Source organism: Vidua macroura, chromosome 19, assembly GCF_024509145.1.
Source record: "Vidua macroura isolate BioBank_ID:100142 chromosome 19, ASM2450914v1, whole genome shotgun sequence".
In the NCBI taxonomy this organism is placed as follows: Eukaryota; Metazoa; Chordata; class Aves; order Passeriformes; family Viduidae; genus Vidua; species Vidua macroura.
In genome coordinates this window covers 12641365-12665978 of record NC_071589.1, presented here as the reverse complement: position 1 = coordinate 12665978, position 24614 = coordinate 12641365, and the positions used below count along the sequence as shown (strand labels likewise).

The following is a 24614-nucleotide window of genomic DNA, read 5'->3' as shown; positions in this document are numbered from 1 at the left end:
AGGGCGGGTCCGTGGGGGGGTCAGCCCCCCACCCTGGGGGCAAGGGCTGCGCCCCATCCCACCCCAGTGCGGGCACAGCCAGGATCGGGGGTGGGCAGGGGGTCTGGTGGGGTTTGGGGTGTCTCTGTGCCCTGCCAGGAGCCAGATGAGGTCCTGATCCCCCCCCGGGCACCCCCTGGGTCTGTCCTGCCCCGTCTCGGGAATGCGAGCGGAAAGGCTGGACGGTTTTGGGGGATTACGCTAAGGACCTTACGGGGAATTAGGGTGGCGGCAGGGCTGGTTTGGGGAGCTGGGGGTGCCAGCTCCCTGCCCCGTCAGTGCCAGCTCCGCGGTGTCCCATCCCTGCCCTCTGCCGGCAGCTGGGGACAGGCTGAGACGGCACGGCCACTCCTCCAGTGCCACACCAGTTTGGCACTGGTGTAACTGGGAAGGCAGCGCTGGGTGCACCCGATGCAGGGGGGGGCATTGCCCGGGGGCTGCAGGCTGGCTGCTGCCAGGGGGATTAATGGGTGGCGGCCAGGAGCTGTGACCTTACCATGTGTGCAGACCCCAGCACGGGGGACAGCTCCCCCCAGCTCCCCCAGCTCCCTCCAGCGCTCCCGGGCAGCGGGGCAGGGGCACGGGGGCGGGCAGGGCAGAAGGACCCCGTGCCAGAGAGGCTGGTGCAGGGTGCCTCCGTTCCACTGCCCGCAGGGAGCCGGACCCAGGCAGAGTTTTGGTCTCAGCATGGCAGTTTATGGAGTGGCACCCGGCGGGCACCACGTCCTTGTCAGGGCTCGCAGGAGCTCACTCATGCCCTCCACCCCTCACCACGGGCAGCCCCTGGGCTCCCCAGGACCCCCGGTGCCGCTGAGCTGGGGCGTGCCCTGGATGAGTTCCCTGGATGAGTTCCAGTGTTGTGCCAGGGGCTGAGCATGGGCAGGGCTGAGCTGCCCAGCCTGGAGTGCTGCTGCCAGGCAGGCACCACGATATCCCCAAATGAGTGTCTGGGCACAACCACCTCCTCCTGCCACCCCCACCAGCAGTAACCCTGGCTCCGTGGAGGGTGGGGGTCTCCCTGGTCCCGGTGCAATGCGTGGGGCTGGGTGGGCACCAGGGCTGCCACCTGGCTCAGAGCGCGGTGCTGCCCAGCAGCTTCAGCGGTTTCAGGGCTGGGGGTGGCAAGTGACCACTGCCACGGCGGGGGACTGGCCGGGGGTGACCCCGCAGCACCTCGCCCACCGTGCGGCGGAAGGTCTGGCTGACGAAGCAGTAGAGGAAGAAGTTGAGGGAGGTGTTGAGCATGGCCACCATGTTGGCGATGTCCAAGGCCAGGTGCACGCGCCAGTCCCTCCTGACCGAGGCCACGTAGAGGTGGCACATCGTGACGACGGTCCGGGGAGCCCAGAGCACGACGAAGACGGTGGTGACGGCCAGCAGGAGGGCCGTGGTCTTGCCGCCCCCCGCACGCCTCCGCCGCTTCAGCTTGCGGATGATGATGGAGTTGGTGGCCAGGAAGATGCTGCAGGGCAGGAAGTAGATGGTGACGCAGTGCAGCCACTTGAGCACCGTGTCCAGCGCCGTGGGGGGGTCGGCGTCACGCCACATGTCCAGCCACCAGTAGAAGGGGATGCCGGTGGCCAGCGCCACGGCGAAGACGGCCGCGATGATCTTGCGGGTGCGCCGCGGGTAGGACACGGCGCGGTAGCGCAGCGGGTGGCACAGGGCCACGTAGCGGTCCACGGTCAGCAGCACGGTGACCCAGGTGGACGCGTGGTTGGCCGTGAACTCCAGCACGGTGACGGTGTGGATGAAGGCGCTGGGCACTGCCCGCGCCAGGATGGCTGTCTGCAGGATGAAGCCCACGAAGACGATGAAGACCTGGGTGAGGATGTCGGAGGTGGTCAGGGCCAGCAGGTACCAGTACGACGACTTCTTGGTCCTGGTGGCCAGGCGGGACAGGGCCACGGCAGTCAGGATGTTCACTGGAGGGAGGGGAGCGATGGGTGCAGCTGAGAGCTGGGGGCTCACGGCCCCCCTCCCCCTGCAGCACCCGGACCCCCAGGCCTGCCCAGGCTCCAGCTGAAGGGAGCTATAAATATCCCGGTGCCGTGGGGATTTGCTGGGCTGATTAATCTCTTCCGTGTGCCAGCCCAAGCAACGCAAATACCATCTGTCCCCGTGGCGGTGGCACCTGCCCTGGGCTGGGCAGCACAGCCGGGCGCTGGGGCCAGGTCTGAGGCTGGGGGGAGCAGGTAAACTCCCTCCACCCTGAGGACTTTTCTCTCCAGCCCCACAGCCCCCTCAGCCCCCTCACCTGGCAGCCCCAGCCCCAGCAGGACGCTGTAGTACACGATGGGGACGATGCCAACCAGGCAGGGTGACCGCTCCGGCTCTGGCTCTGGCAGTGCCCACGACACCGCCGTGCTGTTGGGCACTGGGAGCGTCATCTTCCACCACGGGCCGGCTGTGAGGAGGGACAGGGAGAGTCCTGATGGCGCCCGGGCGGGAGTTCAGCTGTCACTGGGGGCTTGGGGACAGGGACCATCGCCTGGGCGTCCCCGCTGTGGCTGGATCACAGCTCCCTTGTCCTGTAGCATCCATGGGCAGTGGGCAGCTCCCAAATGTGCCACCGCAGGCAGACCTGGGGCTGCTGCACCCATGGGAGACGATGCACCCCAAGCCCCCTGTGCCACGTCCCAGCAGAGCCCCCGCTGCCACAGCTGCTCCTTCTTTATCTCTCAGCCCCGTTTTTGTAGAAAACCGGATTAAAACATCATGTTCCTGGGCAGCTGCCAGCAGAGGGAGCCTCTGGCCCCCAGCCCGGGCTGGGTGCCACCAGACGGCTCCCGGTGGCGGCAGAGAGGACCCAGAGGTGCCGATGGGGGATCCTAGTGGTGCCAAATGTGGGGTGGCCATCTCCAGGCTGCCAGCTGGGTCCTTTTCCAACCACTCAGGCTGAGGCAGCGAAGCAGGAGGAGCCTGGCAGCGGCCCTGCCCGCATCTCCGCCCGTATCCGGATGCTGATCCGTATCCGCATCCCCGTCTGTGCCCCGATCCCGGCCCGATCCCTGCCCCGTCCCTCTGCCCGCTCCCCACGCCCGGGTCGTGCCCGCGCTGCCCTCGCCCATTCATAAACCAGGGCGGCTCCACCCCCTCCCGAGATCTGCGCTCCTATTGGCTCACGGGAGCCAAGCCACACCCAATCCGCTGCGTTCTGATTGGTCAGAATCCCCCTTCCCCAAATTTGCATCCCCTGGGGACCGCCACCCCCGGTCCCAGCGCCGGGGGAGGGTGGGAGGTCCCGGGAGATCCCGGGAGATCCCGGGATCGGGGGTTGTGGGGTGCGGGGGGCTGCCGGGATCGGGGGTTGTGGGGTGCGGGGGGCCCGGGGGTTTTGGGGTGCTCTTTGGGAGGGGGGGGGTGTCCTGGGTACGGGGTGCAAAGGGGGGTCCTGAGCCCAGGGAGGGGGTACGGGGCACCACGCTGCTCCCAGACTGAGCCTGGCCCCAGGGGCAGCCCAAATTCCCCTCGTCCCAGACACCGCAGACACTCGATGGCTTCGGGGCCGGGGCTGGAGGGGCCGTCAGGGCTCTCTGCCCTTCCGGGACCCCCGCTGATGGATCTGCTCCCCCAGAAGTGCCCGAGGTGTGTGTGGGATGCCGGGGGTCCCGCCTCCCCGACCCTGAACTCCCGGCCGGAACCCAAGCAAGATCCTGAGCGCAGCCCGGGGGAGAAGAAGGCGGGGATGGGGGAGCAGAGGGGTGCCAATTAAACTGCAAATTAGCTCCGGTTCATCAGCAGGAGGTCCCGTCCATCCACGTCCCCCGCGGAACTGAGGCATCGATCGCCTGCAGCTGCGGCGCGAGCGCCTTAACCCTTTCCCAGCCCGACCCCCTTTGTGCTGCTGGGGAGGGGGCGGGCTCGCCCTGGACCCCCTTTGCTCCCCCTGCCCGGGCTCTCACCTGGGTGGCCCCAGGGCCACCCGCCGGGCGTGCAGTGCCACCTTCCCTGGGCTCGGTGTTTCCCACGGACGTACCGCTGTCCCTGTCCCCGTCAGTGTCCGTGTGCCGCTGGTGTCCGTGTCCTCTCCGGGGTCCGTGTCCCTGTCCCCGCCGGCACCCGCAGCACGGCACAGCCTCCCGGGGCGCGGGACACGGGGCGGAGGGAGAGCGCCGTGGGCAGAGCCACGGGCAGAGCCGCGGGCTGGGCTGGCTGGGCACAGGGACGTCACCGGCCCTTGGCTCCCGCGGAGGCCGGGAAAGGGGTCACCTGGGCAGCTCCGAGTGACAGTGACAGAGCTCGTCCCCGCCCCAGAGCAGTAGGGACGGTGTCCGGGGGCGCAAGTGGGCAGCGGGGCCGGCGGCCGCCTCTGGAGACCCGGAGGAGCGGGTGTGCACAGGGTGTGACGTGTGGCTGTGCACACGAGCCTCAGTTTCCCCAGCAGCACAGGGAAGGGGCTGCTGTCCCCTGCCGGTCCCTGGGTCCAGCTCAATCTCTCCAGGGCTCCCCCAGCCCGCGGGGGCGATGCCCTGGCACTGCTGCCTGGCACAGGTCGCTGTGGTGAGCCAGCCCTCAGCCGCAATCTCCGGGCCAGCACAGCTGCTCCCTCACCTCACCTCACCGCAGACTGGGAGGTGTCACCCTGTCACCTGGCGACCTCCAGAGCCAGCCCCATGGTCCCCCGTGTCCCCCCCATGGTCACATCACCGCCGTGAGCAGCCCGTGAGCAACACGGGGGTCCCGGGGCTGTGGCTGCCGCCCGGGCTGGCACGGAGCCGGCGGCGCGCCGGGCACACGCTCCCACAGGCTGTTGTTTATCAGGCCGGTGGTGAAATGAGGCGTCGGAGGACGCGCTGAGCCGTGAACCGGCTGTGCCGTGGCGGGGGCCCCGTCCCCCGCGCCCCCACGGTGCAAGGACACCCGCCCGGGCCGGGCGCTCTGCTGGCACCGCGATTTTGGGGGTCCCCTGCCCAGTAAGGGCACAGGGCTTGAGCATCGCCCACCCGCCCGACTCTGCAAAGGGCCAGGGAGCCCCAGCAGCGCGGCACGGGGGTGATCGGTGTCTTGTCCTGATTCTCCGCGCCCATGGGTCAGGGACAGATGGTGATCCCGCCCCCTCGGCAGCTGCAGCAACATCTGCCCACGCTCAACATCTGGAAACCGTGTCTAAGCCCGTGTTCAAACGGCTGTGCAGGGGACGGGGCTCCTCGGCAGGGGTAAGGGGCTGCTGTGCCCTTGCGAGCTGTGCTCCTCCTCTGTGGGATGTGTCCCCCCCGGCCTGGGGTCCTGCTCCTGTGTCCCCACCCCACGGTGCCACCGGGGCCACGGCCCAAGTGGCGTTGGCACCACTTGGCTGACACCCGCTGCCCCTACCCTGCTCGCCCAGCATCGCCCCAGCCTGCGCCCGTGGCGCTGGGGCTTTGGGGGGCCCCAGCCCCGTGGTGAAGCCCCCCCAAGAGGTGTCGGGGCGGGCGGGGGGCCAGGGAGGCCGCGCAGGGCGCACGGGCGGCCTCTTGGCCGCAAAGGCTGGGAAAAGGGCAGGCAGTTCCTGCCGGCAGCGCGGATGCCATGGTGATGGGCTGCTGCCGGCATGAATACCCATGAGCCGGGGGGGAGCGGGAGGCCACCGAGCTGTGCCCTGAATGCAAAGACCCCGGCACAAAGGGCCGCGGCCCCGCGCGGGGCTCCGGCGCGGCGGTGCCAGCAGCAGGTGCCGCAGGGCGACGTCCCCGCGCCGCAGCACCCCGGGGTGCGGGGGTCACGGTGGGATGCGGGGAGGCTGGAAGCCGTTCCCGTGGCAACGGCCGGTCCCACTTTCCACCAATCGATGCGGCGGCGCGGGCGCGCGGGCCGGGAGGGCGCGTGGCCTACATAAGCCCCGGGCGCGCAGCGTGCGCCGCACCCGGCAGATGCGCCTGCGACGCCATGGCCAGGCTGACGGGCACCCGGCCCGTGGCCACCCGCCGCTGGGGCTGTGCCGCCGCCTTCCTCCTCCTCCTCTTCACCGTGCAAGCCGGTAAGGGTGGCCGTGGCGGGGGATCCCCGAGCCGTGGGTACGGCCGCCCTCGCCGGGTGCCGGGGTGCGGCTCGGCGGCTGATGGAGAGCTGAGCGCGGCTCTCCGGCTGCCGTCGGGGTGCCGGGAGGGGATGGAAGTGGCTCCTGGGTGTGCTGCGCTCTCGGAGCAGGGTTGTGCTCGCTGGTGGGTGCCCGGGGAAGGGCTCGGTGCCGCCGGCAGACAAGTCCAGCACCGCGGGGTACAGGGTGCCTGCTCCCCTTCCTCATCCCCGCTCCCCTTCCTCATCCCCCGGCCTTAAGCCGGCGCTGGGAAGGGTAATCCGTCGGCAAGATGGGATTTGAGAGGCAAGATGGATTTGAGACAGACGGGGCCAAATTCCTCCTGGGGGAAGGATGTTCCGAGGAGCAGGTGGGAGTGGTGTCAGGAGGGAGAAGAGGAGAGGAAGGAAGGATCCCAGTGTCCACAGGAGCAGGGAAACCCCTGTTCCACATTCCCAGATCCCTCTCCAGTCCCTGTTGGGATCCCAGCATGGACCTGAAGTGACACCAGGACAGCTGGTGTCCCCAGGCTGCTCGGGACCCCATTCCTGGCTGCGGGGCAGAGCGTGCCTGTCTCCCCACACCCACGGGCTCTCTGTCCCCCCACGTATCCATCCGGGATGTGAGGGATCAGGGCAATGCCCGGGGCTCCCTCTGCCCGCAGCGGGGACGGGATCAGGACAGGCAGACTGGGCTGAGAGCCAGTGCTGCCGGCACCCGGCCATTTCCCAGCACACCCCAGCCTGGGACATGGTGGTCTCAGCCCTTCTGCTGCAGAAAGGCAGTTTTTTGGCTCTCAGGGACACAAATGTCCCCATGTCCTTAGTTCCCCCATGCTCCCTTGGCGCCAGCAGCCTTTTGGCACTGGGGGAGCGGAGGCAGGAGGTGCACAGCCCCCCAGCAAGCCCACCCCACCTCGGTGCCTGGCACTGGGGTGCAGCTCTGGGACGGTCCCATCTCCCTGCAGCCCAAAAAGCCGACTTTAGCGGGGACGCCACGGCGGCCACCATCAACCACTCGCTGACGCTGCTGCAGCGGCTGCAGGAGCTGCTGCAGAACGGCAACGGCAGCGACTCGGTGCTGCGGGTCCGCTCGGCCGCCTCTGACGAGCCCAAGGTGTTCCACACGCACCAGCTGCTGCTGAGCCTCCAGAGCGAGGTCTTCGAGAGCCTCCTGCGCAACCAGAGCGTCGTGACCCTGTACGAGCCGCCCGAGACCGCCGCGCTCTTCGAGAAGTTCATCAGGTGCGTGGGGACCCCGTGGGATGGGGAGGTCAGGAGGAGGCAGCTCTCCTGGGAACCACGGGAACTCCACGGGATGGGGATGCCCATAGGGATGCAGCCAAGGCAGGGGGATGTTCCCTTGGGAACCACAGGGGTCTCGTGGGATGTACATTTTGGGAGGGATGTGCATTTTGGGAGGGATGTACATTTTGGGAGGGATGCAGCCCAGGAGGGAGGATTCTCCCCTGGTGACCATGGAGATCCAGTGGGATGGGTATACCTGGAGGGATGCAGCCAAAGAAGGTGGATGCCCCACTAGGGACTTCATGAGATGCAGCCAGGAAAGGAGGACGCTCCCCTGGGGACCATGGAGATCTCGTGGAATGAGAGGGAAGCATCCAAGGAGGGGGGATGCTTCCCTGGGAACCCTGAGGACCCCATGGGGTGGGAATACTCAGTGGAAAGCAGCCCAGGGCAGAGGCTGCTCCCCTGGGAACCGAGCTGCCAGGGATGGAAGTCCCCGATGTCACCACCTCACGCTCTGCCCCAGGTACCTGTACTGCGGGGGGGTCTCCATCCTGCTGCACCAGGCCATCCCCATGCACCAGCTGGCCAGCAAGTACCGGGTCTGGGGGCTGCAGCGCGGCGTGGCCGAATACATGAGGACCCACCTGGCCAGCGAGTCGAGCCAGGGCCACGTGGTGGGCTGGTACCACTACGCCGTGCGCGTCGGGGACGCGGCGCTGCAGGAGAGCTGCCTCCAGTTCCTGGCCTGGAACCTGTCTGCGGTGCTGGGCAGCGCCGAGTGGGGCTCGGTGAGCGTGGAGCTGCTGCTGCTGCTGCTGGAGCGCTCCGACCTGGTGCTGCACAGCGAGCTGGAGCTCTACACCGCCGTGGAGGGCTGGCTGAGCCGCCGGCAGCCCGAGGCGGCCGTGGCCGAGCGGGTGCTGCGCGCCATCCGCTACCCCATGATCGCGCCCAGCCAGCTGTTCCGGCTGCAGGCGCAGTCGGCGGTGCTGGCGCGGCACCGCGGCGCGGTGCAGGACCTGCTCTTCCAGGCCTTCCAGTTCCACGCTGCCTCCCCGCTCCACTTCGCCAAGTACTTTGACGTCAACTGCAGCATGTTCCTGCCCCGCAACTACCTCGCGCCCAGCTGGGGCTCCCAGTGGGTCATCACCAACCCGGCGCGGGACGACCGCAGCACCAGCTTCCAGACCCAGCTGGGGCCCAGCAGCCACGACGCCGGCAAGAGGGTGACCTGGAACGTGCTGTTCTCGCCGCGCTGGCTGCCCGTCAGCCTGCGCCCCGTGTACTCGGACTCGGTGGCGGGCGCCATCCAGCCCGTGCGCATCGAGGACGGGCGCCCGCGCCTCGTCATCACCCCGGCCATGAGCAGCCCCGACTTTGCCGGCGTCAGCTTCCAGAAGACCGTGCTGGTGGGCGTGAGGCAGCAGGGCCGCGTGCTGGTCAAGCACGCCTACAGCTTCCACCAGAGCTCGGACGAGGCGGCCGATTTCCTGGTGCACGCCGACCTGCAGAAGCGCACCTCCGAGTACCTCATCGACAACTCCCTGCACCTGCACATCATCATCAAGCCTGTCTACCACTCCCTCATCAAGGTGAAGAAGTAACGAGGCACAGCTGGGTCCTGCCATGCTGGCCCCAGCAGCACGGGGGGAACGCTTGGTCCCGTAGGTAGATTGGGGTCCCCTCGCTGGGGGGCTCCAGGACTGAGCTCTGCACTGCCCACCCCTCCCTGAGTGTTCCCCTGCCACGTCCCGTCCCCATCGCTGTCCCTGGGGATGGAGGATGCTGGGAGCGCCCCAGACCCATGTAGGGGGTGCAGGAGGTGAAAGGTGCAGCCCATGGACACATCAGACCCCAATGGGTGTGGAGGTGGGGACAGGGACAGCCCATCCTTCCCGTGAGGCAGCCCCGGGGTCCCTCTGTGTGGGCAGCTGGGTCCAGCTCAGGAGCAAACGGAGCTGCCCAGTCTGGGGGTGAGGGGCCCATCAGCCTCCCCCAGTGGAGGTCGTGGGGGGGGGGACACCGTCCCCACTGGCAGTGACAGCTGCCCCATCCCTGTCCAGGTACCCCCACCCCTTTCCTAATAAAGCAGAAAATGAGTGTGGGACGTGTGGGGCATCTTTGGGGTGACGCTGCTCCCCAGCTCAGCTCCTTCTGAGGGAGCTCCTGGGAAGGAGAACACCCATCCAGGCATGGATGCATTTCCCTGTGGGGATGTGGGTCCCTGCCTGGGGTGGGTTTGGGGGGGTGATGGCCTCTGAACCCTGTCCTGGCATCGCTCACCCACGGGTGGGTTCAGCCCCCAAGCACAGTTTGGGGAAGGGTCCTGCCGGGGGCTCCCCCTCAGCCCACAGAGAGCCACCTGTGTGATGTCCCCATCGCTGTGACAGTGCTGCTGACAGCTCGTTAATGATTAATTAAGGGGGGGTGAGGAGTCGGGGTGGCTGCCGGTTCTACCAGCAGGGCTGTGTTTACCCAGCACTGATAAGCCAGCCCGGGGCTGCTCCTGTGGGGACACAGGGCTCTCCTGTGCAAACGGCCCAGAGGGGACTGGGGCCCCCTGTTGCCACCAGCCACCCTGCTGTGCCCTGCTCCATGACCTGGGGACACTGAGGGACACCCTGTGCTGCCGTGGGTGCTTGGCTGTGCTCAGCCACTGGCTTTGCGTGTCCTGGGTCAAGGAAAGGACAGGAGGAGCACGAGGATGTGACTTTCCCACCTTCTGCTCCACCTTGCTGTGACAAAAGAGGAAATGTGATGTGGGAAGCAGCGGTTTATTCACACCAAAGAAAATAAAGATGCAAAGGCCAGGGAGCAGCTGTGGGGTCAGGGGGCTGTGCAGGGTGCCCCACTTGCCACCCCAGGAGGGCAGAGAGCCCAGGAGAGCTGCCTGGCTTGGGGACAGTGGCCTCGTCCCTGCAGCAGCTCTGGCACGGAGGGGAAAGGAAGGTGCAGCTGGAGCACACTGACCTTGGCATGCTCCTACTCTTCCTCCTGGCTTTCCTCCTGTGCAGCTGCCTCACCCTCTTAATTCTGCAAGACAGAGTTTCACCCTGTCCCCTGCCCTTGCTGGGGTCCCTGCCGTGGTGGCCAGGCTGTCCCCTCCCCGTTACCTCTCCGGGGTCTTCCAGGCCCCTCCTCTGCCGCTCCGCCTTGATGTTGGAGAGGAAATCTGCTCGGGCCTGCTTGAACACCTCCTGGGGATCCTCCTGCTCCTCCGGCCGGGCCCGCAGCCGCTCCTGCTCCCGCAGCAGCCGCTCCCGATATTTGTCCTGCAGGACCTTCTCCCGCCTCGCCTCCCGCTCGAACATCTGGGGGCAGATGTGGGGCTGAGGGCCGTGGGGGGCACAGGGGACCCTGCGATGTGGCTGGGGACAGCACAGCAGAGCGTGGGGCTGGGCTGGGACCTGGCACATACTGAGGAGGTCAGGGTCTTCTCGTTCTTCCGGAGGGTGCAGAGCCCTGGGGAGATCTCCAGGAGGGAGACAGTGCCCTGCCTGGTGCCGCAGGCAACGACGCGCCCGTTGTCCTGCGAGCACAGGCTGAGCAGGGGATCGTTGGACATCTGGGGACAGGCCACAGGTGGGTGGTGACACTCGGCCCTGGGCTGATGTGTGGGTCACAGAGGTGCTGGGGACCCACCTTGAGGCTGAGGGAAGGTTCCTTCTGGTGGAAGAGGAAGTCCCAGATGTCCAGGGTCCCGTCCGACCTGGCGGTGAAGAACACGGCCGGCTTCATGGGGCTCCAGCAGGCGTCCAGCAGGTAGGAGGTGTGGTACCTTCCAGCAGAGCCAGCCCTCAGCCACGCTGGCACAGCCCTGCCTCGGTCACCAGCCCAGAGCTGACCAGACCCCACTGCCACCTGCCCTGGGGATGATTTCTGGCTGAATAAATGCCCTCTGACACCTACTTGGTCTCCATAATTGATGATGAATCCATGAGCTCCTCAGTCCAGATGCGAGCAGTCCAGTCACCGACTGACAGGAAGACTTTGGGGAAGAAGGGGTTCCTGGTCACCCTGTAGACAGCCCCGATGTGGCTTCTGAAGATGTTGGCGATTTTCTCGGGCGGTGTCTTGGCGTCGCGGTTGCAGGAGATGATGATGCCCTGCTCTGTGCCCACCAGGAACTTGGTGGGCTGGGGGTGGGAGCAGGAGGGTGCAGCTGTCAGCAGGATGGAGACCCCATGGTGTGGGGGGCAGCGGGGGATCCCGCTGCAGCCAGAACTCTGGGACCCACCACCACGGGGTGGGGTTTAGGGACTGAAACCCTTGGGCTGGGCTCCCCCTCCTGCCCAGGTCGGGGTGTGGGTGGTGGGCACAGGGACACTCACCATGGTGGGTGCAAAGTCCAGGGAGATGGCACCCAGAGCGTCCTTGAGCTGATCTTGCCTGGTGATGTCCAAGACCAGCTTCTCGCTGGGCTGCGACATCTTGCGGATGTCCCACCACAGGACCTGCGGGGACAAGGCGTGGCAGGGGCTGTGGGGGCTGCTCCCAGCACAGTCAGAGGTGCTGGCAGTCCTGCAGCTGCCCCGTGCCAGCCTGGGAAACCAGGATCTTGTGCTGCTGAGGGGCAGAGCAGGCACAGGAAGCTCTTTCAGGAGCCCTCAGGAGCCCCTGGCCCCTGCCCCTGTTGCAGCCCCTCACCTGCCCGTCGGTGGAGCCTGAGAAGCACTCGGTGCCCGTTCGGGAGGGCAGCCAGTACGCTCCGTACACGGGGTCCCTGTGGCTGAACTCCACGGGGGTCATCTCCATGGGCAGCCCCCCTTTCCTGGTGTCCCAATACACTGGGAAGGAAAAGAAAAGCCCTTGCCCAGCTGCTTTCTCCTTTCTTTGTCACGTTTCCCTCAGTGTCCAAGCTGGAACAGGGAGCAGTGCTTCCCAGAGATCATCCAGGGTGGTGGGAGAGGTGGGAGCACAGCACCCATCCTGCTCATCCCCTGGATCCATCCCTCCATCCATCATCCATCATCCATCCATCATCCATCCATCATCCATCCATCATCCATCCATCCATCCATCATCCATCCATCATCCATCCATCCCTCCATCCATCATCCATCCATCCATCCGTCATCCATCCATCCGTCATCCATCCATCCCTCCATCCATCATCCATCCATCCATCCATCCATCCCTCCATCCATCCATCCATCCATCCATCCATCCATCCATCATCCATCCATCATCCATCCATCCATCCATCCATCATCCATCCATCCATCCATCATCCATCCATCATCCATCCATCCATCCATCATCCATCCATCATCCATCCATCCATCCATCCATCATCCATCCATCCATCCATCCATCATCCATCCATCATCCATCCATCCATCCATCCATCCATCATCCATCCATCATCCATCCATCCATCCATCCATCATCCATCCATCCATCATCCATCCATCCATCCATCCATCCATCCATCCATCATCCATCCATCCATCATCCATCCATCCATCATCCATCCATCATCCATCCATCATCCATCCATCCATCCATCATCCATCCATCATCCATCCATCCATCCATCCATCATCCATCCATCCATCCATCATCCATCCATCATCCATCCATCCATCCATCATCCATCCATCATCCATCCATCCATCCATCCATCATCCATCCATCCATCCATCATCCATCCATCCATCCATCCATCCATCCATCATCCATCCATCCATCATCCATCCATCCATCATCCATCCATCATCCATCCATCATCCATCCATCCATCCATCATCCATCCATCATCCATCCATCCATCCATCCATCATCCATCCATCCATCCATCATCCATCCATCATCCATCCATCCATCCATCATCCATCCATCATCCATCCATCCATCCATCCATCATCCATCCATCCATCCATCATCCATCCATCCATCCATCCATCCATCCATCATCCATCCATCCATCCATCCATCCATCCATCATCCATCCATCCATCCATCCATCCATCCATCCATCCATCCATCATCCATCCATCCATCCATCCATCCATCCATCCATCCATCCCGGCGGCTCTGCCAGGGGATGTGTGAGCACTGCAAGGCCGCAGGAGGAGGGCAGCCTGCCCCAGCCCACACCTGCCCGGGGGAGCCAAAAGGAGCCTAAACCCACCCCAAAACACCTGTCCCCCAAAACACCTGTCCCCCCGGGCCAGCTGCCCCCCGTGTGGCCGCCACGCCGGGATGTCCCCTCCACCCGGCGAGGGGGTGTCCCCGTACCTCGTGCACGGCCATGACGGGACCCTCCTGCACCCCGAAGTCCACGGGGTCCTGGGGGATGAAGTTGTCGGCCAGGCTGGGGTCGGGCGGGATGTCCACGGTCACCTCGGCCAGCAGGTCCGAGAAGCTGCAGGGCCGCCCGAAGTCGCTGCGCTTCCGCGTGTACTCGTACTTGATCTCCATGGTGGGAGGGAATGGAAAGGACTAGAGGGGCTGGGGGGGGAGGCTCCTCCAAGGGAGCCCCAAAAAGGAGCGGGGGCCTCCGGGATGGAGAGCTCCAGAGAGGATGGAGGGCCTTGGGGAGGCCTAAAAGGAAGCAGGGGGCTCAGGGAGGAAGAGAGAGTTCCAAAGGAGAGTGGGAGCCTCTGAGAGGATCCCAAAAGGGAGTGGGGTTTTCAGGGATGGAGAGCGGGGATCTCAGGGAGCTCTGAGAAGGATGAAGATTCCCAAAAAGGAATGGGAGCCTCAAGGAGACCCAAATGTGAACAGAGACCCTGGAGAGGGAGGATGCTGAAATAGACTGAGAACCATCCCCAAAAGGGAATGGGGTCTCGGATGGAGGAAACCCAAAAGGGAGTGTGGACCCTCTAGAGCCCCAGAAGACTGTGCGGGCCTTGGGAATGCCCCAGAAGGGAACAAGAAACTCAGGGAGTCCCAGAAGATCCCAAAGGGAACGGGAACCTCGGCAAACCCCAAATGCGAGCAGGGATCCTTGAGAGGGCCTCAGAAGGCAGCGAGAGCCTCAGGGAGCCCCACAGCGGAGCTGAGCCACGGGGACGCAGTGATGAGGCGCCCAGGGTAACAAGGGACCCCGCGGAGGCCCCGGGACCCCGGTGGGGCCCGGTCCCGTCCCGCTCCCGGCGGGGCCTGACCGGGGACGCGTCGGCGTTGCCAGGCAACGGCTCGCTTCAAATCACGTGACGTAGGCTCACGTGACACCGCCCTCCCCGCAATGGCGGCGGCGGGCGGCGTCACGTGACCGCCGCCATGTTGGGATGGTCGACTCAGAAGTGCCCCGAACACTGAATTAACCCCCAAAAAAAACGCACGGGAGAGAGCAATTTAGTCCAAGTGTTTATTATCTTTTCTCCCAAAAGGGCACAAACAAATCCAGCCGGACTCCTTCGGTTAGTTCACATGCGGTTACAACAGCTCTCCTACCAGTACCGTTACATGGAAACGTTAAAAGCCAAGGAAATAAAAAAAAATCCCTCGGGATTTTCCCCAAGGGGAGGGATGCTAGTCACAGGGAACGTGGAGAGGGGGAGTCAGGGGGATGTCCTGGCCCTGGGGGCGGCGCACCCACTGCCCTGCCCGCAGCCTTTGGGGCGTGGGTTCGCAGGGCAGGGGCTCCAAAGGGGCCTTTCCTGGGGATCCCTGTGCCGAAGGGCAGCCCCAAGGGGCCAAGTTCAGCTCCTCGCCCTGGAGATGCTGGATGAGCCAGGTCCATGTTGTCCCTTCCCGGCAGCTCCTGTCCCTCTGCCGGGGGATGTGTGAGCACCGCAGGGCCGCAGGAGGAGGGGAGCCTGCCCCAGCCCACACCTGCCCCCGGGGGAGCCAAAAAGAGCCTAAACCCACCCCAAAACCCACTACAAACCCGCCCGTTTCTGGAACAGAGCCAGCACCTCCCAAATCCCAGGGGGGCAAAGCGAAGGGAAAGCAGCAAAAGGCCCAAAACATCCGTAACCGCTCATCCTGGGAACGCCGCGGCAGCGAGGGGCTCGGGAAGGGGCTGCCATCACTACTGGTTGGTGCTGCTTTGCTCCCGGAGCCCCTGCCCGCGCCCCCGGGGCAGCGTGGCCCGGCCTTTGCGCTCCAGAACGTTCCGGGGACAGGAGGAGCCAGCGCAGAGCCCTCCGCGCTCCGCCAGGCAGCGGCACGCCGAGGGGAGGGGGTGCTGGGGGGCTCCAGGCTCGCCCCCCGGCCCCGCCGTGTCTCCCAGGCCGTGCTCTCCCTCCAGGCTCTTTGGTTTGGGATCTCCTCCTAGGCCGGGAAGTCGCCGCGGTGCCGGACGCGCTCATCGGTGACCGCCAGGTACGTGGCCCTCATGCTCGGGGAGTACTGGGGAGGGGGGCACACGGGGGTCAGCACCCCGAAAGGCCCCGTGGGTTGTTCCCGTGAGGATCGATCCCAAATTAATCTGCCAGGTGGGCACGGGAAGGGTCGGACCCTGCTCTCAGCCCCTCTGAGGGCTGGGGGAGACAAGACCCCACTCCCTCCCTCCCTCCCCAAGCCAAAACCCTTCCAGCCCGTCCAGCTCTGCTTTGTCCCATCCCAGGTTCGTCCCACCTTCCCAAATTCATCCCAAATCTGCCCCCGGGGGTGTGTCCGTGGGATGCCAGCGAGCCCAAGCCTCCAGCCCACCCAGGACCACATTCCTCCAGGATTTCCCAGCAGGGAGGATCATCCCGGGCAGGCATTAAGGAAGATTATTCCGAGTTTGTTATTCTGGACTCGGAAAGTCTTTCCTCAGGGATCTGAATCCTGGGTAAATTAGACTATTCAGGGCTGGGAGAAACGTTCCAATTAATCCCCCCACTCGTGTTCCCCCCCCCTGGGAGGAGGCTCTCGCCAGCTGCCAGGTCTGTGAGATGGGATCCAAGCTTCCACCTGATGGAAAAAAATCACCCCTGGAGGAGAGTGACAGTATTCCTGCCACGGCAGCATTCCTGGAGCCATATCCTGCCTGGGAGGGGTTTCACTGCTGCAGGGATGGAGGCAGGGACCAGCATCCCAACACGTGGGAGCTGAAAATCCTCCCGGCCCTTTGTCCTCCCTCCCTGAGCTCCCTGCACCCCAAAAGCCAAGCAGGAAAAGGGGATGGAGGGAGGTGTGGAAGGGTGAGGAGGAGGGGAAGAACCTGGCTGCTGCCCCGGGATAAGGAGGGAGAAGGAAGGGGCTGAACTTACTCTTGATGGGCAACTTAGCTCCAAAATAATGGACGCAAAAAATTAAAAGAAATCACAAAAAAAAAAAAAAAAAAAAAAAAAAAAAAAAAAAAAAAAAAAAAAAAAGGAAAAAAAGAAAAAAAAAAATAAAGACAAGGAATAAAAAAAGAAGCAGCAATACCAGCCAGGGCAGGATTAATGAGCAGCGAAATGGGAATGTGAAGGGAGAGACTGCGAGGAGCATCCTCTGAGAGCCAGGATGGAGAGGAAGCACAGGGAAAGGAGGGAGGGGAGGCTTATTTTGGTGTCCCCCAGCGTGTGGCTGTGCCCCCTCCCCGTGGGTGGCCGGGAACTGCGTTAGGGCCGGGCAGGAGGGACCAGGCTCTCCCGTCCCTGTCCCACCCAGCGGATGCACAGCGACCTCCCCGGGGTGTCACAAGGGTTTGGCCGTCGTACCGTGGGGGGAGGAGAGCCCCTGCCGATGAGGGGCACGTTCTCGTAGCGGGGGTTCCCTCCGAAGAGCGCGGCCTGGTTCCTGGGGGCATGGCGAGACCCCCGTCACCAGCAGGGCTCCCTGGGTGCCCCGGGGGCTCGGGGAGGAGTGGGGGGGGGGGTCTCACATGTACTCGGAGACGGGGGCGTTGGACACGGTCTGTGCCGGGGGCTGCAGGCTGCTCTGGCTGCCCAGGCTGCTGCTGTAGCTGCAGAAGCTGCGCAGCTGCCCCCGCGGCGGGCGGTGCGCGGCGATGCGCCGCGCCTGAGGGTTGAACGGGTCCTCCTCGTCCATGTCGTCGTAGTCCCGCTCCCTGTGGGGACAAGGCGCTGGCACTCGTGCCCCGGCTGACAAAGAAGGGTCTCTGTGCCCAGGGGGAGGGCGGGGGGCTCGGGGCACACGCACCGCCTGGCCAGCTGCCGCCAGGCGCGCGGGGCCGCGCAGATCACGGTGGAGAAGGCGGCGGCCGCCAGCAGGGAGAAGAGCCCGAGGTAGAGCAGCCCCTCCACGCCGTCGTAGCAGATCCCGATGAGGCCATCCAGGTAATCCTGGCGGGACACGGGCAGGGCAGCGCTGGTGGCGCCGCAGGGGGACCCCAGAGCCGGTCCCCGCTCAGCCCCCCCTCACCTTGTGCAGCCCCCGGCAGTCCAGCAGGGCCGTCAGCTGGTGCAGGCTGGTCTCCGAGGAGTTGAGGAGCTGCTGGACCCCCAGCAGGTCTTTCTGTGGGAAAAAAGGGGGTCAGGCAGCTGTGGGGAGCAGAGGGAGGGATGGGGATCCCTGCTCTCCCCTCCTGTACCTCAGCTGTGGGGAAGAGGGGCAGCGCATACTGGATGAGCCCCTGGATCTGGATCTGCATGGTGGTCAGCGAGCGCTGGAACACGGTGAGAGCCTGCAGGGGGGAGTGGGGAACAGTCACGGGCCCCCCCAGCCCCAGGCAGCACCAAAGGGGGTGCCCACCCCCCCCGTACCTGCTGGAAGGGACTGCTCAGGCTCTGGTCACAGTACAGGTAATAATGAACCACCTCTGGAAGAGAGAATGGGAATGTCAGCAGGGGCACCCTGGGGGGACAGTGGCACTGGGGGGCACCGGACCCCCAGGGGGGTTTTGGGGTCCTGCACCTCTCAGCCAGCCCTCACCTGCGCTGATCTCATCGTCCGTCTGGTTCATGATGAACTTGTCCGGGGCCACGCAGAAGTCGCTGGTGCCCTGCGGGGACACAGGGACATCACTGAGGGCCGCAGCGCTCGGCACAGCCCCAGGCAGCCCTTCCCTCCCCTCCTGCCCCACTCACCACCGCGGCCGCCGTGTCCACGGCCATGGAGGCCCAGCTGAGGACCAGCATGAGCAGCCCGCAGCACAGCATCCTGCAGGGAGAGCGGGCAGCACGAGTGGGGAGCAGGGCTGGGGGTCCCCGTGAGCCCCCCTCCCCAAGGCCGTGCCCAGGGTACTCACATCACCAGGAGGCAGCGGGAGTGCTTGGCCAGCCCCAGGCAGGCCAGCAGGCAGACGGTGAGGACGAGGATGAAGAAGAGCAGGTAAGCCAACCACCTGGGTGCAGAGGAAGGCTCTGTCACACATGGCCACCTCTCCAGCCCCGCCAGGACATCCCGGGACGCTGGTGCTCACCGGTAATACTCGACATAGGCCACCTGTCCCGACAGCTCGGTGAGGTCAGCGCTGACGCCCCGCCAGGCCGGCAGCCCCTGGAGCTGCAGGACGATGCTGCCAGCCAGCTGCTGGGTGAACTTGAGGGTCTGCACGTAATCCCCCCTCGAGGCCAGGAGCTCGTTCAGCCGTGCCAGGTGCTGCTCCAGCGCTCCCTGCATCTGCAGCGTGGTGCTGGCAACCTGCAGCCGCCAGGATGGTCATTCCCCCGGGATGGTCATTTCCCCAGGATGGTCATTCCCCCAGGATGGTCATTTCCCCAGGATGGTCATTCCCCCGGGATGGTCATTCCCCTGGGATGGTCATTCCCCTGGGATGGTCAGTTCCCTGGGATGGTCATTCCCCTGGGATGGTCATTCCCCCAGGATGCTCATTCCCCCTGGATGGTCATTCCCCTGGGATGGTCAGTTCCCTGGGATGGTCATTCCCCCAGGATGGTCAGCACCCACCAGCCTGGCAGAGCCCTGTGCCCCATCCCTGGAACGCTTTCTCCAGGAGAACAGCTCCACCCCAGCCTGCAGTGCCTTCAGAACATCCCTGCCACGGCCCTGACCCGGCCCTGCCGGGCCACAAAGGTCCCATTCTGTGGGGTGACGTCACCCTCCCGCCCTCGGCCAGCACAGCCACGCCGGGGCTCGGCCGGAGCAGCCGGACGTCCCTCCCTGGTGCTTCAACCAAACCCAGAACGGGGGATTGAGGCACCCTGGGGGCCGTGGCCCTACCAGGGAGTCGATGCCAGTGAGGGTCTGGTTGGCGTGGTCCAGGGCATAGAGCAGCTGGAAAACCCCGTCGTTGGTCTCGCTGTTCCCGTAGAAGCCGATGCCAACGGCCGCACTGTGGGCAGAGAGGGGACCCTGATGAGAGGGGAGGGACAAGCTCACCCTGTGGCACTGGCCGGACAGGGGACACTTCCCTGCTTTTGGGGGACAGCCCACCAACGGCAGGGCAGAGACAAAGAGTGGGACAGGGACAGCACCATGATGGGAACCTGCTCCAGAGCCAGCAGCCAGAGCTGCTCCGTGGGCACGGTGGCTCGGAAGCTCCTCCTGCCAAACCCCGAGAGATTGAGGGCGGAGGGGCTGGGCCTGGCAGATTAGGGGAATCCGCTGGAAGCGCCGTGGCTCCCATGAAACCTTTGGCTCCAGGCCCTGTGGCGAGCTCCCTGCAGCTGCCGCAGAGCTCCCCATGGAGCTGGGATGGAGCTCGGAGCTGGCTCCGAGGACAGAGGTGCCCATGGCCGTGTCCTGGCTGGGCACGTGCCCACACGTGGCCGGTGCACACGGTGCTCGCCAAACCCAGGTACAACCCTGCTAATGGCCACCATTAGCCCTTGGACGGCCACCAACAGGCTGCTGGGGGGTTTCAAAGCCCCCGGGAGCTGCAGAGTGGCCCCCTGCTGTAGCTGGGGGTCTGGGGGAGCTCGCTGAGCTCATTAGTGCCGTTTCCCTGTCTCCCTGTTTCCCTGCTCCCTGCGAGGCTCGCAGGCAGCCATCTCGCTCCGCCCCGGCACAGCTCCCTTTGTCTGGAGCGAGGGTCGTGGCCAGGCAGCCAAAGGAGCCCGTGGCCCATCCTGCTCCCCACCCAGGCCAGCCATGCCGGGGGACACTCGGGATGGCTGCCCTGGGGGTCCTGCCAGCCACGGCTGCCCCGAACCGAGGTGGGCTTGGAAAGCCCCCCAGAGCGGTGCCGGGTGAAGAAGCGTCCCCTTGTCTAATTGTTGTGGCTGCAATTAAGGTCGGGCACAGGGGACCTGCCAGCTGGGTCACGCTGCCGCCCGCCATCTGCTCGGGGCTGGGATTAGCGACCGGCCACGCTCCCGCCCGGGATTAGCCGGGAAGGCGGCACAGCCCTGACGGGGACGGGGCCGGGGCTGGCCCACAGCTGGTCCCTGGGGCTGCCCCAGCAGCTGCACGGGAGGAGGCAGGGATGGAGCACATTTATTGCACAGATCCAATTAAAGAGACTCGTGACTGGAGCGCAGAGTCCCCTCAGTGACGGGGGGCAGCACCAGGTCCCTGTCCCCGTCCTCACCAGCAGATGAGCCCGGCGGTGACGGCCATCCAGGTGACACAACACGAGTGGGGCCGCTTGGTCTCGGGGTCCTGCTCCCTCTTGCAGCAGCACAGGCAGATCAGGTACACGGTGAGGAAGAGGAGGTTGAGGCCGAGGCACACGGCGGCCACCAAGCCCAGGAAAAGCAGCGACTGGAAGGAGAGCGGGGACAATCAGCAGCCGTGCCTGTGACCCGCTCGTGTGGTCGGTCGGGATGCGGCCGCGTTCCGCGCCCCACGGGACTGTCACGTGGGGAAGAGGAAGAAGTGTCCCTGTCCCCGTCCCCATCCCTGTCCCCATTCCCACGCAGTCCCCCCAAGCCGCGGTGGCCGAGCCGGGGGTGCAGCCGCCCCTTGCCGGGGATGTTGGGGAACCGGCAGCGCGGCGCTGTCCCCCCTCCCCATGTAGGGGTCACGGCGGGCCGTGCCCCGGGATGCCCCGCGGCGGCTCCGCTCCGGGAGCGCGGGGCAGGACCGGAGGAAACGGTGAGGCCGGGAGGGGAGCGGCGGGGCCGGGGGTGCCGGTGCCGGCTGGCCCGGGGGTGGGTGGGGGGGGGGCCGGGCGATGAAAGGCGCTTTGTGCGCCGTGCGATCAGAGCCGGCGCCGGGCGCCGCCGGGGGAAGCGAGCGGCGCGGGGGGCGCGGGGCGAGCGGGACCGGGCGCGGGGAGAGGCCCGGGGGGCGCGGGGGTCCCGGGCCGGTACCTGCTGGTAGTCGGGGTCCTGCGGGCGGAAGGTGCTGGGCACGGGCTGCAGGCGCGGGCCGCGGTGCGGGAGCCCGTGCAGCCAGGCCGCCCACCAGGGCGCCAGGTAATCGGCGCGGGCGGGCCCCATGTTGGGCCGGGGTCGCCGCGCTGCCGGGCGGGGGGGGGGCGGCGGCGGTGCCGCCACGCCGCGGGCTCTGCCCGCCCGCCCCGGACACGCCCCGGGAGCCACCCACCGGTACCGCCCGCCGGGCCCGCCCCGCGCCCCGCCCCGCCAGCGCCCGCCGGGCAGGGACGGCGCACGGCGACACCCCCGCACCGCGAACCTCCCGCTACAGGGGCGCCTGGCAGCCCTGCTGGCGAGCACGCCACGCAGAGGAGTCGCCGGTGGCCCTGTGTGCCAGCCCCAGCTGTCACCCCGGGGCCACCAGGAACAATGGTGGCTCCAGGTCTGGTGACTCGCCGGTGCCCACAGGTACCAGAAGTGGCCCCCGCGCCCCTCTGCCGGGAGCAGCACCAGCCCCAGGACCCCCAGAGTGGCTCCAGGGCCAGGAAAAGCAAGCTGTGAAACACCAAACGTGACAACCGGGAACAGTTTTTTATTTATTTTAACAAACACAGAAAATCCAACAGGTACCCAGCTGATCCCGGCTCATTTCAGCTCCTTCACGGCCAGACCTGGGGAGGAGAGAGAGGGCATGGACTTGGGGGGGGCTCAGGCATGGAAGGGGTGCCTGGAGCCCTCCAGCCCCACGGGAACACCAAGCAGTGACCCAGTTCCAGGGACCCTTCCACAGGGAAGGGGCTCCTCAATCCCAGCCACCCAAGAGATTCCCGGGATACCTGGGGGCAGGGACTGCTTCAGCTTCTCAGCCTTCTCCTTGTCGGTGATGACCAGCGTGTAGAGGTACCGGCTGCAGCGCACCTTGAACTTCACATTGTCCTTGTTCTTCTTGATCTTGACGGCTGTGGGGTGGAGGGGACAGCAGGGACACCCCAGCGTCACCCCTGGGAAACCCAACCCGCTGCCTGCCCCGTGCAGAAACCTCCAGCTCCCTCCAGAGTGAGGACGGGGAGGAAAAAGCTCCGTGAGGGCTCTCCCAGTGCCCAACTCTCCCTTCTCGCAGGATCCCTGAGGGAATCCAAACAAGAGGGAGAAGAAAGAAAACTCTTCCCGTGTTGCTGAACAGTGAGACAAATTATCCTCAATTATCCTCATTTCGTGGTGGCAACAACAATCTCCCGCTGAGGGCGATGAATCAATCACCTGTGGTGGCAGAACTCCAGCGCCCCACACGGCACCACCCCACAGAGCAGGGCGATATTTGGGAATTGCTGCCGGGGAGCTGCACGTGGGGCCTGGCCGAGGTGGGAATGCACGGCTGGGAACAGCATTCCCCGGGAAACCCCCCCTGGAGCCCCACAGGAGGGACCTCGGTCACTGAGCCACAGCCGCACCTGGGAGCCCCGAGACCCGCGGCATTCCCAAGGCAGGGAGCTCCTCAGTGTCCACGGGGAACGGGCGGAGCAACCCCCGGTGCTGCCCGGAGCACCCCCCGATCGTGCCCGGAGCATCCCCCGGTCCTGCCCGGAGCACCCCCCGCTCCTGCCCGGAGCACCCCCCGGTCGTACCCGGAGCAACCCCCGATCGTGCCCGGAGCACCCCCCGGTCCTGCCCGGAGCAACCCCCCGCTCCTGCCCGGAGCAACCCCCCGCTCCTGCCCGGAGCAACCCCCCGGTCGTACCCGGAGCACCCCCCGGTCCTGCCCGGAGCACCCCCGGATCGTACCCGGAGCACCCCCCGGTCGTACCCGGAGCAACCCCCCGGTCCTGCCCGGAGCACCCCCCGGTCCTGCCCGGAGCACCCCCCGGTCGTACCCGGAGCACCCCCTCACTCCTGCCCGGAGCACCCCCCGGTCGTGCCCGGAGCACCCCCCGGTCGTACCCGGAGCACCCCCTCACTCCTGCCCGGAGCACCCCCCGGTCGTGCCCGGAGCCCCCCACTCACACTTGGCGTCCTTCCGCCGCGCCGTCAGCAGGAAATCCTTGATCTCCTCAATCTTGCGAGGCTGCGGAGCCAAACAACAACCTCGTGCAATCACGGACCGCTTCCCGTCCGAAGGGACCCCAAAGCTCATCCGTGCCACGGGCAGGGCCGGCCCGGGAGCCCGGAGCTCGCTCCGCAGCCGCAGGGCCGCCCTGCTCGCCCACCCCCCGTTCTGCACCGCAGAGACCCCCACAGCCACCCCTCCCTCACTCCAGGGCCCCCTTCCCTCCCCTCGCTTCCCCTCGCAGCCTCACCATGGTCCCAGCTCGGCTTCGCCAGCTCCAACCTGCGGCATAAACGGGCCAAGATGGTGTCAGCGCAGCCCCCCGCCATCGCGTCCCCCGCCCCCGCCATCGGGTCTCCCCGCGCCCCCTCCTCCCCCCCGGGCCGCCCCGGTGCCGCCCGGTGCCGCGAGGCCGCGGATGGCGGCGGATCCCCCCGGGCCCCCCCCCGGTTCCCCCCGGCCGCCATCGCTCACCCGCAGCCTCCGCGAACAAACCGGAAATGAACGCGGCACTTCCGCAACCGGGGCTTTATTTCCTACGGCGCGGGCGGCGGCCAAAAAGCGTCGGATGGCGGCGGCGGCGGGAGGTGCGATGAGGCGGCGGGGGCTCAGCCCCGGTGCGGGCCCGGCCCCGGTGCGGGCGGCGGGAGCGGCTGCGGGGGGAATTTTGGGCACGCCCAGCCTCGCAGGGCCGGGCGCGGCGAGCGGGGCGGGCTGCTGGCAGTTTTCCCGATCTCTCGGGGGGCGGTCGGTGCGAGGCTCCGCGGAGCCCCGGGAGCAGCCGGCGCTCCGTTAACCCGGGCTGGGCTGTAATGGAGCGGCTCTGCCACAAGAGAGAGCTTCGATCCCGCGGAAAGCCCCGAAGCCTTGCTAAACCACCCCAAAACGGCGGGCAGAAACCCTGGGGATGGGTGGCGAGGAGCCAGAGCCCCATCCTGTCCCTGTCCTTGTCCCTGTCCTTGTCCCTGTCCCTGTCCCCATCCCCGTCCTGCCGAGCCCCCCGTGGGGCTGGGCCGGCTTTTGGGGCTGCTGGACGGGGTCACAACCCCCCCAGTAACTCCCAGTATCACCGCAAGCCCATTTGCTGGGGTGAGACCCGCAGCTCCCAGCCAGGAGATGGGTTTGGGCTGGGACCCTTCTCCCCCGCCACCAAACGAGCTTTTAAATAGTTTGATTTATTCAGCTCCTCTCCGATGGGCTGATCTACTCCGCTGCCTTTTAATTGCTCCCGAACT

The 24614-nt window shown here is 66.1% G+C and overlaps 5 protein-coding genes across 5 annotated transcripts; 1 reads left to right on the top strand and 4 right to left on the bottom strand.

Moving 5' to 3' along the window:
- Positions 1-677: 677 nt before the first annotated feature.
- On the bottom strand, positions 678-4189 carry GPR142 (G protein-coupled receptor 142). The gene is made up of 3 exons (XM_053994513.1): positions 4019-4189; positions 2297-2446; positions 678-1964 (listed from the first exon to the last, which is right to left on the bottom strand). Exons 2-3 carry the CDS (start codon positions 2427-2429, stop codon positions 1111-1113), a joined length of 987 nt encoding a protein of 328 aa, XP_053850488.1. The 5' UTR covers positions 2430-2446; positions 4019-4189; the 3' UTR covers positions 678-1110.
- A 1512-nt stretch (positions 4190-5701) lies between these two features.
- On the top strand, positions 5702-9394 carry BTBD17 (BTB domain containing 17). Its single transcript, XM_053994509.1, has 3 exons — positions 5702-5998; positions 7005-7281; positions 7811-9394. Exons 1-3 carry the CDS (start codon positions 5908-5910, stop codon positions 8889-8891), a joined length of 1449 nt encoding a protein of 482 aa, XP_053850484.1. The 5' UTR covers positions 5702-5907; the 3' UTR covers positions 8892-9394.
- Positions 9395-10045: 651 nt separating this feature from the next.
- Positions 10046-14427, bottom strand: DNAI2 (dynein axonemal intermediate chain 2). Its single transcript, XM_053995108.1, has 8 exons — positions 13528-14427; positions 11935-12114; positions 11619-11741; positions 11197-11423; positions 10930-11065; positions 10706-10852; positions 10401-10598; positions 10046-10320 (listed from the first exon to the last, which is right to left on the bottom strand). Exons 1-8 carry the CDS (start codon positions 13708-13710, stop codon positions 10315-10317), a joined length of 1200 nt encoding a protein of 399 aa, XP_053851083.1. The 5' UTR covers positions 13711-14427; the 3' UTR covers positions 10046-10314.
- Positions 14428-14588: 161 nt separating this feature from the next.
- TTYH2 (tweety family member 2) lies at positions 14589-21488 on the bottom strand. Its single transcript, XM_053994508.1, has 14 exons — positions 21330-21488; positions 20606-20778; positions 19297-19408; positions 18536-18756; positions 18362-18457; positions 18201-18273; positions 18046-18115; positions 17877-17932; positions 17705-17797; positions 17536-17628; positions 17314-17456; positions 17036-17221; positions 16872-16950; positions 14589-15588 (listed from the first exon to the last, which is right to left on the bottom strand). The coding sequence occupies exons 1-14, from the start codon at positions 21456-21458 to the stop codon at positions 15511-15513; spliced, it is 1602 nt and encodes a 533-aa protein (XP_053850483.1). The 5' UTR covers positions 21459-21488; the 3' UTR covers positions 14589-15510.
- A 419-nt stretch (positions 21489-21907) lies between these two features.
- RPL38 (ribosomal protein L38) lies at positions 21908-23944 on the bottom strand. Its single transcript, XM_053994514.1, has 5 exons — positions 23854-23944; positions 23630-23661; positions 23337-23397; positions 22172-22294; positions 21908-22006 (listed from the first exon to the last, which is right to left on the bottom strand). The coding sequence occupies exons 2-5, from the start codon at positions 23630-23632 to the stop codon at positions 21981-21983; spliced, it is 213 nt and encodes a 70-aa protein (XP_053850489.1). The 5' UTR covers positions 23633-23661; positions 23854-23944; the 3' UTR covers positions 21908-21980.
- Between the last annotated feature and the right edge of the window lie 670 nt (positions 23945-24614).

Coding starts and splice junctions, on each gene's coding strand:
- GPR142 (XM_053994513.1), bottom strand. CDS start 2,429: ATGACGCTCCCAGTGCCCAACAGCACGGCGGTGTCGTGGGCACTGCCA. Junction 1,965..2,296: donor GCTGGGGCTGGGGCTGCCAG/GTGAGGGGGCTG, acceptor CCCTCCCTCCAG/TGAACATCCTGACTGCCGTG.
- BTBD17 (XM_053994509.1), top strand. CDS start 5,908: ATGGCCAGGCTGACGGGCACCCGGCCCGTGGCCACCCGCCGCTGGGGC. Junction 5,999..7,004: donor CCTCTTCACCGTGCAAGCCG/GTAAGGGTGGCC, acceptor ATCTCCCTGCAG/CCCAAAAAGCCGACTTTAGC. Junction 7,282..7,810: donor CTCTTCGAGAAGTTCATCAG/GTGCGTGGGGAC, acceptor GCTCTGCCCCAG/GTACCTGTACTGCGGGGGGG.
- DNAI2 (XM_053995108.1), bottom strand. CDS start 13,710: ATGGAGATCAAGTACGAGTACACGCGGAAGCGCAGCGACTTCGGGCGG. Junction 10,853..10,929: donor AACCTTCCCTCAGCCTCAAG/GTGGGTCCCCAG, acceptor GCCTGTCCCCAG/ATGTCCAACGATCCCCTGCT. Junction 10,599..10,705: donor AGAAGACCCTGACCTCCTCA/GTATGTGCCAGG, acceptor ATCTGCCCCCAG/ATGTTCGAGCGGGAGGCGAG.
- TTYH2 (XM_053994508.1), bottom strand. CDS start 21,458: ATGGGGCCCGCCCGCGCCGATTACCTGGCGCCCTGGTGGGCGGCCTGG. Junction 17,933..18,045: donor GGACGATGAGATCAGCGCAG/GTGAGGGCTGGC, acceptor TCTCTCTTCCAG/AGGTGGTTCATTATTACCTG. Junction 17,798..17,876: donor TGAGCAGTCCCTTCCAGCAG/GTACGGGGGGGG, acceptor TCCCCCCTGCAG/GCTCTCACCGTGTTCCAGCG.
- RPL38 (XM_053994514.1), bottom strand. Junction 22,295..23,336: donor GCGGCGGAAGGACGCCAAGT/GTGAGTGGGGGG, acceptor TCCACCCCACAG/CCGTCAAGATCAAGAAGAAC. Junction 22,007..22,171: donor GAAGCAGTCCCTGCCCCCAG/GTATCCCGGGAA, acceptor TCTCCTCCCCAG/GTCTGGCCGTGAAGGAGCTG.